At 32.1% G+C, this 21,355-nt stretch overlaps 1 protein-coding gene across 1 annotated transcript; it reads right to left on the bottom strand.

The window, feature by feature from the left end:
• Positions 1-2,009: 2,009 nt before the first annotated feature.
• On the bottom strand, positions 2,010-3,721 carry LOC105176804 (transcription factor SRM1-like). Its single transcript, XM_011099712.2, has 2 exons — positions 3,251-3,721; positions 2,010-2,634 (listed from the first exon to the last, which is right to left on the bottom strand). The coding sequence occupies exons 1-2, from the start codon at positions 3,658-3,660 to the stop codon at positions 2,178-2,180; spliced, it is 867 nt and encodes a 288-aa protein (XP_011098014.2). The 5' UTR covers positions 3,661-3,721; the 3' UTR covers positions 2,010-2,177.
• Between the last annotated feature and the right edge of the window lie 17,634 nt (positions 3,722-21,355).

Raw genomic sequence — 21,355 nt, 5'->3', positions numbered from 1 at the left:
ACTTTATCTTTTATATTCCTATACTTATAATAAAAATTTATTTAGATTAATCCATATTTGAATTGTATATGCCTCAAGAGATAAGATCTTAAACTTTTTCTCTAGTTGTGCTTCAATATTTCTTTTTATCTTTTGATTTTGTATACTAAAAATCACTAAAGTTGTTTGTATGTAATAATAATTTTACCTTTTATTTTATTCATCATATTAGTTGAAAATGGTATAAACGAATAATATTTTATGAAATGAATTAAATAAAATAAGCATAAAAATTATTGATTATTTTTTTTTAAATAACCACCTAAGGGTGGGAGGAGCTTTTCAAAGTCCCCGATCCTTCTTTATTAAAATTAGAAAGCGGGTAAATTAAAAATATAAATATACATAAATTAAATTACTTATTATTTAAAATGATGTAGTAAAATTCTTATAAACCAAGTAAGCAATGCATTAATTAAACAATATTCACAAACATCGACTTTTTAAATATAAAATAAGTTTTGAATGAAATTATTTGATTTCATAATTAATATTATAAAGACAATTAATTTTGCAATCACTTATCAAACAAGTGGTCCTATTCTAAGTTTGTTTATCATAAATAGTTGATTTTCACATATTGTTTATTTAAAGTTGAACCTTATTTTAATTGAATTTCAGTATCATACTATTAATTAGTTAGACACCCCAAAGATATTATTTTTCTCATATAATTATATTTTTTATGCAATCTTAATCTTTTTAATCATCACAGGAAAATAAAATATCCCATGCATGTTATAATATCTATTATAAAATTTTTAATTTATAGTGAAGCTCCCGTTTCTTTTAAAAAGATGTGCTTCGTCAAGTTTATAAATCATATATTTTCTAAATTATATAACCTATATATTTTCTAATTATACGTATTAAGATCTTTAATTAAATTTATTCAATTAGTTATTGGTTGCTAATAAAGCTCTTTATTATTATTTATTTTTATTAAAATTATATCTCAATTTAAATAAATATATAAATAAATTACCCAATTACTTATTTGTACAAATAAATTATTATAGTTCTATATATTGTTATACGAAAGGATATATTTAATTGGCATCACAAAGAATGAAAGAAACATAATATATGATTATTCATTCACACTTTTATAATATAGATTAGATATATATATAAGAGGTCTGCTTAAAAACTTTTGATATACACACTGAGAGAAAATCTCATTTTTGGTCTCATATCTTAGAATCTTTTTTAATTAAGTCTCATTTGTTACATTTTTCTCAGATTGCTCCCCATATCTTCAGAATTTTCTCAAATATAATCCGAAAACTCAATTTTCGTTATGTAGATAACGGACCTGTTAGTTCCGTTATGGGGCCGACATACATTGTTTTGGAGAGAAAAAACCTGCCACATTAATATTTCATAAAAATCTTCGGTATCATTGATATTTTGTAAATAATGTACAATATAATAAAAAATAAGAAAAATCCATAAAAACAACATAATTTAAATAATTTCACCAAAATATCAAATTTTATGATTGCTGCAAGTACCAAAATAAATTGACTCTCAAAGTCAAATGAGTTGTTTTGCACATTCAATAGTAGGGTTATTTCAGAACAAAAATAAATTGAGTTTCAAGATGAAAAGTTGTTTTACACAAAACTACCAAAGGTCTATGGTATTTGCAACCATCAATGGAATTTGATATTTTGGTGAAATTAATATTTAAGTTTTGTTGTTTTCATGAATTTTTTTATTATACTGTACATTATTTACAAAATATTAACAGTACCCAAAATTTTTATGAAATATTAATATGACAGGTCCAAAACAATGTTGGAGTCTTGTCCCCATAACCGATCTAACGGCTCCGTTATCTATTTGACGAAAATTGGATTTTGGGGCCATATTTGAGAAAATTCTCAAGATATGGGACACAATCTGCAAAAAATGACTTAATAAAAAAGAAACCCTAAGATATGGAACAAAAAATAGGATTTTTCCTACACACTCATATGTTGTTTGTAGCAGAAAATTAAGACAGTACTGATCAAGACTCCAGATATATATCCAGACACAAACACTAGAATTCAACTATTATTAACTATATACATGTATATTTCGACATGCATATATATATATATATATATATATATATATATATTTATATGTAATTAACCCCATTGTTGGTTCCTGAAAGATGGAAGCATGTAGGGTGCAGGATAGGCAGCTGAAGTCTGATTGAAGAGGGGATCAGCAGATGGAAAGGAAGTGGAGTTCACGGGTGGCAAAAACATAGGGTTTTGCTCAACATTGATACCACCTCCATTAAAGTTGTGGTTGAGCATTGGAATGAAGCTGCAAGAAGAGAAAGGAATTGGTTCGTCCATATTTGGGTGAGTGTTGTTGGCCGCATGCCTTTGGGGCACTGAGGCGAAGGTGGTGGGATTCACGGTCTGGATGTCATGAATGCTAGGGCGGCGCCTGTCCACTGGAGTGGAGCTTGTTTGTCGTCTGAAATACTTCTGTGCATGGCTAGCAACCTGCGTTGGGGTCTTGGTGATGACGTAGTACCTTGAGATGCTCCGCCAGTCGCCTTTCCCGTACTTGTTGAGTCCCATAAGGAACAACCTGTGCACGCGTGCAAGAGGAAAAAGGAATGTTTGTGAAGTCAAAGGCGAAAACCGAAAATGTGGCGAAAAATCAGAGCGCAAGGTTAAAGGTGGATGACACATAAAATCCAACAGGAGTAAATGCTATATATTGAAATACATGATTCTTTTATGGGAAAAGTGAAACAAAGAAAAAAATAAATCAAATTATTACGCGTAACGTATGTCTGTACTCTTTCTGTACTTTGAAAAATGCATGTAAACGGGTATAGATTTAAGCATTTATTTTCTCTTTAAAAAAGTTTTTCTTGTTCCACTGAAGTGAAAATTTTTCTTGCAAACAATGATCATTTATTTTAATTTTTCACATGAAATTCCTTCTCACAAGGCCAGAAATTGACCTGCAATATGACATAATGTCTATTAGGTAAATTACAAGTTCTTATGAATGCTTAATAAATGAGACATAACATTAATTTGTGAAGAAAAATGAAGTTATAAGCAACAAATTTGCAACAAAAATTTGAATAATCCCAAATGAGATGAAAGTAAAAGCATTTCAAAGTAACAAAAAATGATAATAATTAGGAGGAAAAAAAAAAAGGGACCGAAAGCTAAAAGGAAAAAGTTAGTACTGGTGTTCTTCCTCAGTCCATGGAACACCTCGCCGCCTTTGCTGGCCGTTCCTGGTTTTAGCTTCAACCGATGGGGATCCATCCTCTTTCTTGGCCTCCATCTCCTCTTGCTTCTCGTGATCATCGAGGTTTTGGTAGTTGGGAAGTGGAAAATGGCCTGATTCGATCATCTCCACATCTTCAACCAATGCTTGGTAATGGTTTTTGATCTCTTGGATGGATTTCCAGGGAACTCGGGATGCAACATGCTCGAAGAAAGCTGGAGAAGCAGGATCAATTTCAGCCAAGGCATTCTCAAACAGCTTGTTCTCTTCAGAAGTCCACTCTGCCTTGTCCATTTCGAACTGGGGTGACAAAAGCCCACACAAAGATTCTTCCAGTGGAGAGTAGTGAAAATCTGACCATTCCATTGTGTGTGTGTGTGTGTTTTTTTGGTTTGATTGTTTGAGTTCAGAAGAGTGAAAAATTGCCCATATTTATAAGGAGGGAAACACCAATAAATAAATAAATAGAACCCTGATTTTAAGACCAATTGTATGTACATGGTCTTCCTTAAAAGTGAAAACAAAAGTCAATTGCTGAGGTATTACATCTTTTATTAATAAATCTAGGATGATCCTTGTAGATTTTTAATTTGTTTGGATTACATGTACACCATGGTACAAACGCTGAATTGCTGGCAAAATATTCTAACTCAATAACTTCATTTGGCCCTTACTTTTATTTTTTTTATTTTATTTTGTAGAAAATTTTATATTTGGGCTTTTGATGGACATCAAAACTACTTTGTGTTATTATTTTGAAATATTCATTTTTTATTTCAAGAATTTGTTATGATTTAATTAGTTTTTCTATAATTATTTGCGAAATATTTGTACATATACATTGAGTGCATGTAGCCAGACGCTATGGATAACTACATAGTGGATGAACTTATAGATACTGTCGGAATTAACTTTATGAAAAACATCTTAAATTGGCCGTGCTTTAGCATTGCTACAAGTAGGTCGAACCTTTTATACCATAATTTAAATGACGTTTCCACAAATTTTACGTGCATTTATATATTTATCGAATTTCCACATATACATAAGATGATGATATATAAATATATTTTCTTGAAATGGAGTGGAAAATCAGTGGAGGGTGATGGAAAGAAGTGCAACATATGTCTTAAAATGGAGAGGAATCTACTAGTAATGAATTAGACAACAATGTAAAATACTCACCACCTAATAAAATTTATTCTTACTTTCCATACTCGAACAATGGAAAACAATCATCCAAACAAGTGTTAATACACACCAAACGAGTGGTAAGAATTATTGCATATCAGTAATATATGGTCCCACTGTTAACGTGACATAATTTATATTGCTTGATGTGAAAGCGAAATAGCCACGTGTCTAATTGAAAGCTAATATCTACCAATTTGAGGAATCTTTGTTAAAAAGTTTTTGATGTAAAGATCCTCAACTGGTACCTTAATTTGCTTGGGTCAATTGAACGACTTTAGAAAAAAGGCAAATACATATCCACACAAGAAGTAGGGCAACAAAGAGCAAATATTAATTAATAGATATGAAAGTTATATGCAATTATGGCTCTAAATTCATAGAAAAAATACTGCAATAAGTATTTTAAAGGTTGATATTATTACATTATAAAAAAAGTTAGGATTTATGACGGTTTTTTTGTAAAGGCTAAATGATCGTTCCAGTACACACAGTTTTTCTAATATTTTTGCAATGATGGGAGGTGCTGATATCATTGAGGGTGTAATAAAAAGTGAAATAATTTTGTAACGGTCAGAACCATTACAATAACTGTTACAAAGTTTGTGTGTACCTACACCGTTACAATTTATAGGCCGTTACTAATTTGCTATGGTTTTTGTAATGGCTAGTTATTTTTGTAACGGCTATTTGGTCAAATAATCAAACGATACAATGGCAGTGGCAAAAATCATTGCAAAACATACAAAAAGACGGTGTTATAAAAATTGTGACATTACAAACGGTTATTTTTGTAATGGCCATTACAAAAGTCGTTACAAAATAACGACTATATTTTATTAAGGTTAGTTTTCAATGGCTATCTTAGGTGTTCCAAAGGCCGTTACAAAAGCCACTACAGAAAAATTTATATATTCATTTCATTTAATTTGTTGTAAAAATTCTTATATTAATCACACACACTCTCAACACTCTGATTTTCGTGCATATACATTTTATTAGCTAGCTTGTAGATTATTACCCAAACTTTGGACCATCAACTAGTGTTGATCATCACTTAAGTTAGTTGATAAGGTAACGGAGACTAATTTAATACTTTATTATATTTAATTAAATTAATTGTAGTTTTATAACTTTTTATTAATCTTATATCATGTTAATTATATATATTCTCCTAAACAGTGTAGTGTAATATTTATAAATTTATAAGTCATCAAATTAAAAAATGATATACATATTTATGTATGAATACAGTGATATATATCATGTTACGAGAATTGAGTAGATGGATTTATAATAAGAACCTCACGGGGAGGATAGGTTTTACTCTGGAGTTTGAGGATGGGCTCAAAACTTTCATAAAATAGGCAAAGGGTCAGAGTGGACATATGGATGGAGACAAAATTAGGTGCCCTTGCCAAAATGCACAAACACAAAGTTCAGAACACCCGACGATGTGAGTTATCACTTCTGTATGCGAGGGTTTATGTTAGAATATTATAATTGGAATTCTCATGGCGAAGATAGGTGCTGGAGTACTTTGCAGCTGGGCTGAGTTATTTTTTCTTCTTCTCACGATGGTGTGCCTAATGATGGTACAAGGTCCTGCCCCATTGATGTCGGTCCTAGTTCAATTATTATGTTGGCGACCCCTATGATTATAAGTCAAGATTGGCAAACTATTTTTTCAATGTAGTGCATGCTGCCCACCAGCTATTGCTGAGTTGGTGGATATCAAAGTCCACGGCTATATGTTTGAGCGATCATATGATCGAATATCCCAGTAGGCTAATACATATTGCTCCCGGGTCACACCTTGCCGAGAAATTACTACAGCGCGAAAAAGTTGATAAAGGATTTAAGTTCACCCATTGACAAGATCGACACGTGTAAGAATGAGTGCATGCTGCATTGGAAGGACGATGTCGATATGGAGTATTGCAAGTTTTCTGGAGATGCTAGGTACAAGATGACCCAAGGGCGAGACCCATGCTGGAAGAAGTTCCCGTATGTCGTCCTTAGGTACCTGCCTCTTACTCCCCATTTGCAGAGGTTGTATTTTTCGACGGTAACTGCCGAATACATGACGTGGCATGCCACACATCAGACGGAGGAGGGACCAATGTGTCATCCATCCGATGCCGAGGCTTGGAAGCATTTTGACCGGACGTATCCTGATTTTCCAAAAGAGCCGGGTAATGTTCGGCTTCGTTTTTCAATAGACGGTTTTGCACCGCACGGGTAGTATGGTAGTACTTATTTATGTTGGCCCGTTATCATTCTACCGTATAATCTCCTCCCAGTATGTGAATGAGTTCTGAGTACATGTTTATGACGATGGTGATCCCTGGCCCTTCTAATCAAAAGCGTCCGATCGATACGTACTTGGAACCATTGATTGAAGAGCTGCTATAGTTGTGGCACGTGGATGTTCGAACGTGCGACAATGCCACGAACAATGCATTCATCATACGAGCAACATTGATGTGAACTGTGAATGACCTACCCACCTATGGGATGGCGTCTGGGTGGAGTACCACTTGTATTATAAGTTGTCCAATTTGTATGGATGACACACGGACATTCCATCTACAGTACGGTATGAAAGCGTGCTACTTTTATTGCCACGAACAGTTTCTCTCTGAGCACCATCCCTACAGAAGGAATAAGAAAGTCTTAACGAAGAACTGTGTTGAATGTAAGGGTGCACCACCGAGGCTGACAGGAGACCAAATCCTGGATATGGTTGCAGACATTAGTTCTACAGTTGAAATACTGTTCGCACTCCCTTCCGACTATGGTAGCGACCACAAGTGGATGAAAAAAAGCATCTTCTGGGATCTTTCATACTCGATAACGTATCTGATTCGACGAAACTTTGATGTCATGCGCATTGAGAAAAATGTATTTGACAACATATTCAATACAGTCATGGACATCAAGGAAAAGACGAAGGATAATTTTAATGCACGTAGGGATTTAATGATCATCTGTAATCGCCTTGAGTTGGATAAACGTAAACCGAACGTTATGTCTGAAGCATTCTATACCCTGACGAATGAGCAAACGGGGAGGATATGTGAATGAATTCATGGCCTTAAGTTTCCTGATGGCTACCGCGTCTAACCTTGCCTGCTGCATTGACATGATGGAATTGCGGATGCACGGCATGAAGAGCCACGACTGTCACATATTCATGTAGAAATTGATCCCGATTGCCTTCAGTGAGATGCTTCCCAAGCATGTATGGAGCGCATTAACGGAGGTTAGTCTTTTATTCCAAAGCATATGCTCGACCACGCTTGATGTCGTAAAACTACATGAGTTAGAAAATAGTGTTGCCATCATACGGTACATCCTTGAGAAGATATTTCCTCCAGTTCTTTTCAACTCAATGGAGCACCTCATTGTTCACTTGCCGTATGAAGCTCGCGTAGGGAGGCCAGTTCAATACAGGTGGACGTACCTATTTGAAAGGTTCCTACGTGGGTTGAAGAAAAAGGTGAAAATAAAACACATGTTGAGGCATTAATTATCGAGGCACACATTGTTGAGGAAATCGATTTATTTTTTCCACAGTATTTTGATCCAGACGTGTTATCCAAATGAAGCATGCCTCGTAGAAATAATGAGCGTACGAGCAGCGATGCTGGAATCTAGATGACTATTTTCAACTACTTTGATCGGGCTAATAGTGCCTCGAAGAAGAGATGGCTCAGTGGACTAGAACGGGTACATCATTGAGACGTATATTTTGACCAACTATGAAGTAGTTTCATCATATTATGAGTAGTTATTTTCAATATACATAAAATATGTTAATTGGTGTATTCATGTATATATATATATATATTATTTATCTGATTAATATATGTATAGATCATACTTGAACGAACTGTACTAGCACCACCATTTGGTCGACCCAATTATTAATCGACTTGTTTCGACTGAGTTCACGGATTAGTTCAAACGACATATAAGTTAATATATATTTTTTTAAAAGTACGTTGTGTCCAAATTCAAAATATTTGATTAATATATGAATGTGCAGGTATATCCCGAGTTGAACTATATGGACAATGAGCTCCTGAAGTGTAATTATTGATGTCCAAGTACATAAGTGACGTCAGTCCCTTGCTCTTTTGTGAACGGATACAACTTTCATATGGAGCGTCGCAACGCCGGCAAGTCAACCATGAATTGTGAGATGCGTGTCAAATCTTCATCATATACAGTTGAGGACAATAACCTCTACCGAATCATCAAAGAGATGATTCAACTGACATAACCACTTATTTCGAACTTGCACATCGTTCTGTTCAAGTGTCGTTGGGTCGATCTAGTATGATGCATGAAGGTACACCCACGCTATTACCTCATTGATGTAAACTTCAGAAAGGTGTACCAAAAGGATGAGCCATTCATACTTGCACAACAAGCAGTGCAAGTTACTACACTAAGTACTCAAGTATGAAGAGGGACAAAGCAGTTGGATGGCTGTCTGCAAAACCAAGGCTCGAAGAGTTGTTGATGAGTCCAGGTGGTCTGAGATCGCATATCAACCTGAGGAAGTCGTACCAGTCTTTTGAAGTTGCTATGAACAATCAATGGTACGATTTATGTGATCCCAATGATTTACAAATTATGGTCGATCTTTCGATTGCACCCCAGCAGGGTGCAGGTACTTCACGGACTCAAGCTGGTCAAACTAATAATGAAGACGAAGAGGATGATGAAGACAGCTTTAAGGATTACAAGACTGACGAGAATGAATACGAGGTTACATAATGTATATTTTTTAATGAAATATTTTATTTTGCAATGTTGTAAAATAAAAAATATAAAATTTTTAAAATTTTAAAATTTATTATTTGGAACGGACAATTTAATACAAAAATCGTTATAATGGTAGGCTGCCAACTTTTGGCGCCAGGCGAGACATGGAATTTTGTAATGGGCAAAATTTAAAAGCCGTTTCAAATGCAGTTACAAACTAAAATTTTTTAAATCAAAATAAAAGAAAAGGTGGGATTTTTAATTTCGATTTTCTGTTACAAAAGCCATTATAAAGAACGTTACAATGGTAAATTATACCAGTTGTTACAAAAGCAATTACGAAAAATGAGTCATCTTATGAATTTTAGATAGAAACATATGATATCTTTACATCCGGGCACCCGATTTATACCAAATTTGAATATATACAAGTATGTGTCCATTAAATCATATCAGATGGTATGAATTTTAAATCACATTGCCTGATTTAGAATACACCATCTTGAAGTATTACTATTATGTTCTAAGAATGATATGTTAGAATCCGTATACCCAATAGGGTTACAGCTTGGCTGAACGAATTCATTTGTAAGTGTGATCATATTCGAGGTTTGATCTTAATTTTGACGGTGCGATTAACCCATGCAGTTCAGCACTGTAAGATGATAGTTACATCAATATAATACTAACATTTATGAATATACAAATTTATTGCATACTGCATACATGTATCAATGTCAAATAAAAATTCTAATTTTTTTAATGTATTTCAATTATATTGTTCAACTACAATGATACGTTTCCACAGCATTAACACGTCACCCCTTTAATTTCTTTTGTTTTACGCCTTATCTCGCTTCCGCCATGTTCTCAGGTCAATCTGCTTCCTTCAGGAGGATGCCGCGCTTCTTTGGATTGCACCCTAAGTTGTTGATGGTGAAGAGAATGTCCCCCCTCCAAGATGGAGGGGACTAAGTTTGCAGCATGTGTTAGAATAAGGTGACCAGAAAGCCAATTGAATTTAACAATTTTGGAAACTATTTAGCAATCTTTATTAATGCGATATTAACATGATGAATGTAGCAAGCGTTCATTTGTGGTGCTATATATTTGTTCTGTATACTCATTACGTTAAATGGTATTTTAATGTCATAACAAATGCCTACAGACCAATGGAGTAACCCACATAGTTGGGCAACATATTGGATGGCTGTTATGAAACCAACATTTGAGGGTTGATTCCAATTCAAGGACCTTGAGACTATGCATCAATAATCCTATAGAGGCTTACTCTAAGTATTCCATTCATTGGATGAGTGTCATGTTTCATTGGAGATAGACGTAGGACGTCTATGCAATTTTAGTGCCTTGTCAACTATCTGAACTAACACATAAGAATCGTCATATCCAACTTTAGTAGTACGGTGTTAGTCCTCGAACTTGAGAAACTATGGGAGTCACATGCATATGATGGTTGTTAACTTGAACCTAGCGAAAGATGATCATATCTTAGATGTGGTCATTAAAACCCTTGTCCTGTGCAGTCAAAATATGGTGTGAAGATGGTGGGTTTCAAGATAGGATTCATCACCTGTCAGTATGACAATCGAGTCTCATATGCGCTCTTAGATGGTTTGAGCTCTTAGAGTCTATGGCCATAGAGATTGGTATGGAATGATTTCCTATGTCGACAAATAAAACAAACACATCTCGAGTTATTGAGCATAGTTGTCTAGTCTAGTATGAAGACCGACATCCAATTTTATGCCTAGACTTAAAATGAGAGACGAATGATGGAAAGACCGTACCCGTATGGTACTCCGGAGCTTAAACGCTCACGTCAACATTCACCTAATCTCTAGCGCCATAGACCAGTGCGAGACGGCCAAACATGGTGATAGGAATTTCTGATTGATGGTTAATTAGTAATAATTAATTAAATTAAATTAAATTAATTAATTGTGTTAGACACAAACCTAAACCTAGCAAACGGTGAACCCAAAGAGTCAGACACAAATCAATATAAAATTGGTAGAATTAATTTGGAATTAATTCTAAAATATACAAATCAATTTAGTTGGATTAAACTAATTCAAGGAGAATATAAATGATTGGATCATTTATAGAAAAAAATTCATTTGATGGATAGCTCAAGAATTAATTAATTGAATTAGTTAATTTTAGATTTAATACCTTAAAATTAATTGAATTAATTTGTTGGTTTTGCCTTAATTAATTGATTGGATCAATTAATTAATATTTGGGCTCATGTTTATTTAAGTGGATTAAATAAACCTTTGGATTTAGTTGGGCTAAAATTAATTATATTGATATAATGCCCAAGGAACTTAGTTGGGCTAAAATTAATTTGATTAAATCAAGTCGGGTCCATGAATTGGAGTTGAAGCCCGTTTGAGAGCAAGTTATGAGGCGTTTCAACTCCTCCACACCATGTAAGTATATGACTAGCCATGATGAAGTGGATATGGAGTGATTTTTCTCATCATAGTTGGAGGTTATGTGAATATGTGTATATAGGTTGTCTTGGAGGCAAACTTGGTGGTTCTTTCTCACACAATAGGCCACAAAATTTGCAGCCTCAATAACTCTACCAAACTTGGTGGTTTGAATTTTGAATTCAATTATAAGTAAAATAAAAATCTACACACACAACTCTCATGTATGATTCTTGCTCTCGCTCTCCCCAAACATGAGAATTCTTACAAAGGGATACAGTATCGGTTGGTATGGAAATGAGTAGTTTCATACATCGGCAATTTTTTTTTTTACCTCTCTGTTCCAATAACCGAAAGATTGTCCAACTCTAATAAGTCTAAACTGCCATTGGTTGCCATGGCTTCATGTTTTTGATGCTTTTATAAAAAATTTCATGAGATTTGATTTCTTATAAAATTATTCAAAATATTTTATATGAATCATCCCTCATAAAATATTTTGAACAATTTCAATTATTCAATATGTGAAATAATTTTAAGAGGTCTGATATTTTACAATAATAAATAAAGGTAAATTTGGTATTCGACATACCAGACTATCATGTACCCTAGACTTTTGGTCGCGATCGGATAGCTACTTTAGGTATCCAAAATTTTGGGTACCCGAACCTGAAATACTTGAGTCGAAGCCCACCAATAGCCTTTCCCCTACTATGAGAAAAATATTTTACTTTGTTATGCTTAGGAAATATGTATTAATTTTACTTTAAATTATGACTTTGCATTTAATTTTAGTTTTTGAATAGCAGAATTTCTTTTTTAAAAAAATTAAACAACGCAACAGTATAGCCCTTGTTGCTTATTGGCCAATCATTAGCCAGCATGGTGCCCGACTGTGTGCGTGCGCCTGTTGGCTTGCGTGCCAGTAGTACAATCTCGCCCGAGCTTCCACCCATGCCTGTGAGGGTGTATGCAGCGCGCAAGCGCATGTCCACCCGATAGTGAACGACCATCTGCTGGTTGGGCGATTGGGTTGTTTGTACCGTTCTTCTTCGAAATTTGATTTTTCCAATGTTTGCTGATTTTCTGAAATGATTAATTTAGGAAAATTTAAATTTTAGTTAAATTTAATTATTCTAAAAGTAATTTGTGCCTTAGATTAATTTTGGAATAGTATCCAAATAAAAGAAATATTTTTTGGTACATTGGATGTATAGTTGATATTCCATTTCTTTCATTGCATTATCAATATGTTAGTATTATATTTTTAGTATTTGATATTGGATCTCAATTGCCAAATACATGAATTGTATTTATATGCTTTTATATTTGATATAAATGTGTTAATGGTTGTTTATTGAAAAAACAATGAGGATGATTATAAAGCCCAATGACCGTATGTATGGTTTAATTTCATGTTGGTTGAGGCCTGCGTCCCCCTTTGTTTTTAATTATTTCTTTCATTTTTTGCCTCGAAATAAGAAGGTTTGCCTTCTTCCTCTCGATGTACTCCCCCAATTTTTTATTGGAGTTTCTTATTTCAGTCTTAATGAGTGTAGTTAGAAATGTAATGTTTTATTTATTCTGAATAAATATAAGTTTTCATGGAGATGACGGCTCAAGCCCGTTGTTCAGAGCTCGCGATGGAAGAAAAACAAAGAGGAAGGTGAAGGAAGTGATTACGCCCAGGAAGCGCCGCAGAAATGCAAAAAATTAAAATTAAATGATAATAAGCTTAAAATAATGCGATCAAGGGTGTACCTTTGATCTATCCCGGACGTCCGGTATACAATTAATAAAAACAAAAGGCTAGAACAAGAACAAACCAAGGGATAAATAATGCAAACAGAACCTTACGCTCATTGTTCTCTTCAATCTGCGTCTAGCATTAAATCCTCTGCAACCAGATCACTCCTTTCTCAAGCTCTCCTTGATCTAAACTAGGTCATAATCGGCCCATGGGCTTGGCCTTAAATGGACTAGGCTTTAATAAATTAAGGACATATCTAATGGACCTATATTAAATCTACTTTAATTATAAGCCTACCAATTTAAAGTCAATATCTTTTTAATCCAATTAAAACACCCAAATTCACAATCCCTTTAAATTTATAAATTAGACCATGTCTAATTAAATTAATTCAATGGTCTAATCTAAAATTAATTAATTCATTTAATTAACCTTTGAAAATATCCAACCCATGGATTTTTGAATAAATTATCCATGAAAAGATTCGGTATGACCTGAAAACACGACGGAAGCATTAAATAAAAAATATTATTTAAAACGGGTCAAATGGGTGTTCCCTTTGAAATTTTCGGGCGTTCAGTTTTTGTCAAAAGCATAATAGTGGCTACATGATGAAACAAAGGAATTAATAGAAATTCTACAGCTGAAATTTGGGGTTTATGTGAGGGACTGGCCATTGCCCAAGAAAAAGGCGTTGATAATTTACCTATAAAATTGGCTCTCAAATGCTTATTCATCTGTTTTGCATGAGAAAGGAAACACCCAACCATCTTCTTCCTCTGCTGTGGGATTGCAAGGTTCCATGGGATAGATTTCAAAATTTCAACTTGGTTTTTTGGCTATCGGGAAATTAAAAAATAATAATAAAATAATTAAAAAACTAATATTAAAAACAAATTGAATACCTAATTAAAGTTTAACATATTTAAAAATAAGATTAAATGCAATTTACCCCTGTGTTAATAGAAATGAGCAATATACCGTCTGTGAAAAAATAAAATACCAATTTACCTCCTATGTTATTATAAGTAGAGCAATTTACCTCCTAACAGCTTTTGTTTAATTTAAAATTTAAAATAATATTTATATCTTTATTTAATAATCGTTGGATCTTGATCCACTTACAATCCAAATTTAATTAATAAATCAACAGTATAGATTTTATCTGATCAAATCAACGGTTTAAATTAAAATATTACATTATATATAATTAAATTTAAATATATTGTATTTAACTTTTATAATAAAAACTATTTATACATGAATTTATACATACATTATATGTATATATATATAGAATAGCTCTCAATTTTGCACTGCTCAGCTCGATGCCTGTCAAACATCTTATTCATAGCTCTCAAACTTGCACTATTCAACTCCCGACCGCTACTCATAAGTCAAGCTAGTTATCGTCTTTTGCAATCTATTCCGTTGTTAATGGTCCATACCTCTCTCTTTGTAGGACGAGGACCACTTGAATCTGCCTTGGCTACCATCCCTTTGGCCGCGGCTGACGCTGCCACCCTCTTCTAACTAAATATCTTCATACCTTAATGCATGTGAGAAGGTATATTTTTACCGTTATAAGGATGATTCAGTCGAGAAAAAATTTATTTGATGTACGATAAGTCAATCGAGAGTAAATATCAATTTTCATTCAGTCTTTTTGTTGTATCAGCAAATTTAGTGAATTTTCGACTAATAGAGAGACTTATTTATTAAACGGAAGCAAATCTCAAAGATGCTAGATGTAATTTCTCAAACTACAGAAAATTTATGTGTAATGACACCAAACCTCGGGGGAAGGGAGTGTAATTGTCCCCTTATATTATCTAATTTGCTAATAATAAATACGAGTTCGCATGACTATAAGTTCATTAACTGAGTTCAAGTAATGTCTGAGTTGTAATTCTAATTTAAAAGTAACATATTTTCAACAGTATTTGTTGATGAGTCAGTAAGCATATTTTTAGCGAAATTCATGAAATAATATTTTTAGTGAAATGAAAAAAGTAACGTTATCAGGATTTATTTTTAATTTTTTATATCAAATTAAGAAATTTTATATGTTAGATACTAAAAAATAAAAATATCCAAAAAGCAAGGAAATCCAGCTGGCTGATGGAGACCCAAAAGAATGCGGATTGAATTTTCTATTTTAATTTATATTCGATTTTTAATTTCATTTTATACATACATCATTATAAAAACAATTATATTAGTGACAAGATATTAAATTCATTTTAAAATTATAATAGAAAGTATATATTAAATGATAATAATTTTGATCATGTTATTATATAATTATTAATAATAAAAATTGTGTTTAAAGTTGTCACTATAAATAATTGATAACATATCTATAGTGACAATTTGGTAGCAATAAATTTGGTGACGGTAAATAACTATTGTTACTAGATTATTACTATATATTTTGTCACTAATTCTCGCTAATTACAATTTTTGCAAAATATACCTATTAATTTAATTTTATGGCAAATAAAAATTGCTGTCGTAATTTTTTTTTACTTTTCGTCGCTAATTTTCTATTTTCTTGTAGTGCATGGCACGTGTATACATGACAGCATTAATTTTATCTGCGGGAAGATTTTATACATGTGGGGACCCCTATAAGTGTCGCTATACCATTCCAGCAAATTAGCGCACCTATATTATTTCAATGGAAAAAATGCAAGCAACTCTTTTGTGACATCGTAAATAAGCAAATTATCTTTTTTTTTAAAAAAAATAGCGATTTACCTTTCTATATTATTTTAAAATACAACAATTTACCTCCTTATGATTTTTGAAAATGAAGCAACTTATCTCCCTGTATAAGGAGGTAAATTACTTCATATTAAAAAGTATAGGAGGATAAATTGCTATAATTTTTTCATATGAGGTAATGTGCTCATTTTTAATATCACAGGGGATAAATTGCTATTTACCCCTATTTTAATATATTAATTTATGAAAAGGGATGATTGTGGGCCCCTCCAAGCACTTAAAACATTAATGGAAAAAAGCTCTTCTCTGCAAGTGTGTTATGTGGGTCAACAACTCCTCTCTACTGCCAAGTTGCTGAACAATTTGGTATAGTGGTATAGCTAGAAATGTGCTGGTCAAATCACTATATAACGTGGACCACTCTTTTTTTTCTTTTTTTTTTTTTTGAATAATTACATTTACCCCTCCCCTATCTACACAGATTATTATTTTTTTAAATTACACATATACGAACTAAAACATTAACATTATTTATAATGCACCTTTTTTTTTTTGAAAAATTATACATAAATCTCCCAAAAATATTAACGTAATTACACAAACTACTCCTACTTTTTCGGATGGCATGGGTGGATTCTGTAATTATGCAAAAAATATAAATAATTGTGTAAATAGATCATAGATCAGGAGGTGCGAAAATAATTATTTTTATTTATTTATTTATTTTGCTTTCGCAACAGATTTCTTCATTTTATATTAAAATTGAAATTCGTCATATTGAGAGCGGAAAGTGATGTGGTCGAGGTTTTTACGAAGGGATAAAATTGGGAAATTTTACCTACGGCATAATTATACACCAGGTGAAATACGATTGTCGAGGGAAGTCAAAAATAGTCACTATCAATGAATAGTGCTCGCTTAAAAAATTAATATTTTTTGTATTTATAGTAGGGTTGAAAGTTATATTATGTAGTGGGTTGTATTTGTCTAACATGTGCCTCATATATATTAAATTACTTTTTTACCCTTACAAATTAATATTTTTTACCAATATCCATCAGTAGGGTCGGATTCAACTCATTTACATTGGACCAACAACTTAGTTGGTGTGGACCACTTTTGTTGAAGAACATTTACTATAAAGCTAAAGAATAAGCCCAAAAGCGATTGAAGTTAAATAATAATTGTTTTAGATATTTGTTGCATATTTAAATGATATGGAATATTTACCTAACTGATGGATGTCCCCACCAGCTCTGTCTTATTAAAGGGTCTTGATGGCTAGTTTTATTTAATTAGTGCTGAACAATCAACAAGGAGAGAGTGGCTTTAGCATCTCCAAACAAGACACAATGTCTGATCTCGTACTAGGTTTTATGAGCTGGAGTGTGGAGTCTATCCCAATATTTATTATTAAAAAATATAATATACTTTCTCCTATATTATGGTAAATTAATATAAATAAATAAAAAAATTAGTTATCTTTTGATGCTCTTTTTATATTTTAGGGATAACTATAATTTGTTTTCTGAAATTTGATGTAATTACATGTAAACTTTCTATAGTTTGGGAAATTATATATAATATTCTTGAAATTTGCTTTCGTCTACAAATAAATCCCTCTATTAGTCAAAATTCACCAAATTTATTGATATTAAAAAAAAAATTTGAATCAAAATATGTACCAATGATTGGTTTATTACTGATTTATTGCTAGTCAAATAATTTTTTTCGACTAAACTACCCTTATACCTTCTTATATGCATTAACGTTTGAAAATGTATGAGGGTAATTTGGTCATAAAAATATTTATTTGACCTGCGATAAATTAATAATCAGTCAATTAGAAGTAAATACATATTTTTGAATTAATATCAACAAATTCGGTGAATTTTGACTAACAGATGAACTTATTTATTAAAAGAAAGCAAATTTTAGGGGTGTTAGATGTAATTTTTCAAACCACAGGGGGTCTACTATAACTACACCAAATCTCAGCAAAGGGGGTGTAATTATTGTTATATCCTATATATGGAATAAGATTGACAATTATTGTTGTATTTATTTTTTGAAAATGTCTAGTCCAAGTACTTCATTTAGCACTTCAAGAATATATGCAACAATGGTGTTCACCTCACCTCATATATAGGATATAAAAAAAAAAAACATACGAAACAATTAATAGGGTTTTTTCAATTCATAAACGGCTACTTTTCATCTAATGGCTTCAAAAATAATATGTAATTACAAGTAAATGACTCAATAACTATAAAAAAAATTGATGCTAAAATTTGGGTTGAGCTAATTGACAAGTAAAATTCTTATTATTAATCTATATTATTTAATAAATGAAGATTAACAATAAGAACTTTACTTATTAATTAGCTTGATGTTTGATTTTTTTTACGTAATTATTTTTATCCCTTTTCTTATAGTGCCCGTTGAATTTATATATATTGCATTTAATGTCTTATAAGTAAATAATATTACATAAAAATATTAAATGAAAGGTACGCAATAATAAAAATTTATGTAATTTTTTTTGTTGACGGCAGTACTTTTTATCCAAATAATAAAAAAAGAGATTAGGTGTAAATTGAAAACTTTTAGAAAGGGTGGAAGTATAATTTTAAAGAAAAATATAATTTCCTACTTTTATAGAGAATCTAAGTGTGAATAACTTATTTTTTTGGGTCGCCTCTACAAGAAACAATTATCATTAATTTAATTGAATGTTTTTTTCTCTTTTATTTTTGGTGTGAATAAAAATAATATCTTAATTTTATTTCGACTTTTTTCTCGAATAATGATGAAATATTCCCTTTAAAATTTCTGAAGATCATCTATATCAATATTAATATAAAAAGGAAAGAGCCTTTAGACTCATAAACGGGAATTAATGACGCCATTTCACTATATTGTTTAAATATAATAATTATACCTCTAATTTGATAATTTTAAAATTTAATTATAATTATATTTTTTTGATAAAAATCTAAAGTTGATTTTATTTATTTATTTTTTAATATATAATTTGTTGGTTTATATTATATATTCTTAATCATAATATAATTAAAAATGTGAAAAATTATTTATTATGTGTACATAAAAAAAAATATGCCACGACTAGTATACAATCTAAAATTACTTCAGTTCATCATAGTGAGATCGCACCAAGAGTTGATAAGTTTTGAAATATAACTACAATTTTGAATTAATTAGTTAATTACTAACAATTTGTTGATTGAAATTTGATTAACCATCCCGACTATAAAAGATAAGACAAGAATAAAATGATAAATTATGTTGAGACCCCTTGAAATTAGTTTTAATTACAAAAACACTCACGGCTATGTACAAAATTACAAGCACAACATTTGAAGTTTGATTTGGGAGTAATCTCTTGAAGATCTTATCAAGAACTATACCCCCAACTCAATTCCAAACAACTGGCATGTCTGGATCAGCACCATTTATTTCGGGTGGATCTGACCCCACCCTAATTGGATCAAATTCAACTCTATCATGTATGGGCTGACTGTGGCCAATCGATTATTTTTAAATTTTAAGGTTCACATAAAATCATAGACATGAGGAAATCTATAAATAGTTGCCCCCCATACCCCATGTACAACTTTTGCTGCCCTACGTTTCTTGTGACTTTATATCGTTCTCTTTATGTACTATCTGGCTTAGGCATCAGAGGCTATAATAAACCAGAACCTTTTCTGGTGTGCATTGATGATTTTCTGTCTTGTAAATCTTCGATTCCACAGGATGAATTTAGAGGTGTACTTGTAATTTTATAAAAGGGGAAAATGCAAGCAACCCCCTTGTGATATTACAAATGAGTAAATTACCCCCCTTATGAAAAAATAAATAGCGATTTATTTTTCTTTATTTTTTAAAATACAACAATTTACCCCTCTATGATTTTTAAAATGAAGCAATTTACCTTCCTGTATAAGGAGGTAAATTGTTTCATTTTAAAAAGTATAATAGGGTAAATTGCTATATATATATATATTTTTTCCGTGGGTAATGTGCTCATTTTTAATATCAAAGGAGTAAATTGCTTATTCACCCTTTATAAAAAATAATACATGTTTGTATATAATTAGATATAATATAATGAATAGTAGACATAATTTAAAAAAAGAAACCTCAATCTGTTCAAAATTACAAAGTAAAAGTTTGTCAATCAATCAGTGTTCGCCTAAGGCAAGTGGGAAATCGCGTTGTCTTGATTTGTTCCACCGAAAATGAAACGGGAAAAGGCCAAGAGGACGACGAATTACTACTATTTCCACAGCTCTCAATCAAGAACATAGTGACGTTAACAGTTGCAATCAGTCATACATATCCAGAAACTTCAAATATTTATATATTGATGTGTATATATATTAATTGAAACATAAAATGTAATACAATTGGAAATAGAAAAATGCAATCAGATAAAAAGGCGTATATCGCGCCCCGTGCCTGTGAGCTCTTTGGAGACGAGAATTGTCTCTAAACACGCAGAATGCATCCTGAAACTCGATTATGAATAACTCACTGGAAAATAATATCCGATTGATGTACTTGAGTTTTTTGTCAATGCTTATATATTACTTATCTTATTAATTAGTTCCTAATCCATGTGGGACGGGATATATCAATCCTTCTTAGCCCATGATCGACTGCCGGTATTGAAATTCTAGAGGTGACTCCTATAAGTTCAAGAGATGTGCTCCCACGCATATATAACACGCTATCACTTTGCCCCACATAACACTTAGTTCTCAACTCTGCTTGGTGATCGATTTTGATAACATTTGTCATGCGCCGCCTTGCAAGCCAGTTGGATACGGGAATTGCCTCCAAACTCAATGTATGCATCCTGAAATTCGTTATGAACAACACATTAAAAAAGAATATTTTCATGAAAACACTTAAAATCTTTTATCAATTCTTACAATTTATTTATCTTATTAATCCATAATTTACGTGGAATGGGATATCACGGCATTGCTAAGTCAAGGGCCATAGCTAGACACGTTCAATTAGTTAATTAATAGCTACGTTGTCAAAATAATATGTCGATCAAGTATACATATTGGGGAAGAACATTATAGATCTCTTTTTTGAGTAAAATATTAAAAGTCAAACATTAATATTG

The sequence above is a fragment of the Sesamum indicum genome, linkage group LG13 (genome assembly GCF_026168435.1).
Source record: "Sesamum indicum cultivar Baizhima isolate 11 linkage group LG13, ASM2616843v1, whole genome shotgun sequence".
Lineage (NCBI taxonomy): Eukaryota > Viridiplantae > Streptophyta > Magnoliopsida > Lamiales > Pedaliaceae > Sesamum > Sesamum indicum.
The sequence above is the reverse complement of the archived record's forward strand: the minus strand, read 5'-3'. Positions and strand labels throughout refer to the sequence as shown.

Bases quoted from the DNA above. Each gene is read 5' to 3' on its own strand.
- LOC105176804 (XM_011099712.2), bottom strand. From the start codon at position 3,660: ATGGAATGGTCAGATTTTCACTACTCTCCACTGGAAGAATCTTTGTGT. The intron at 2,635-3,250 runs GTACTAACTTTT...ACGCGTGCACAG, and splicing joins TGGACTGAGGAAGAACACCA to GTTGTTCCTTATGGGACTCA.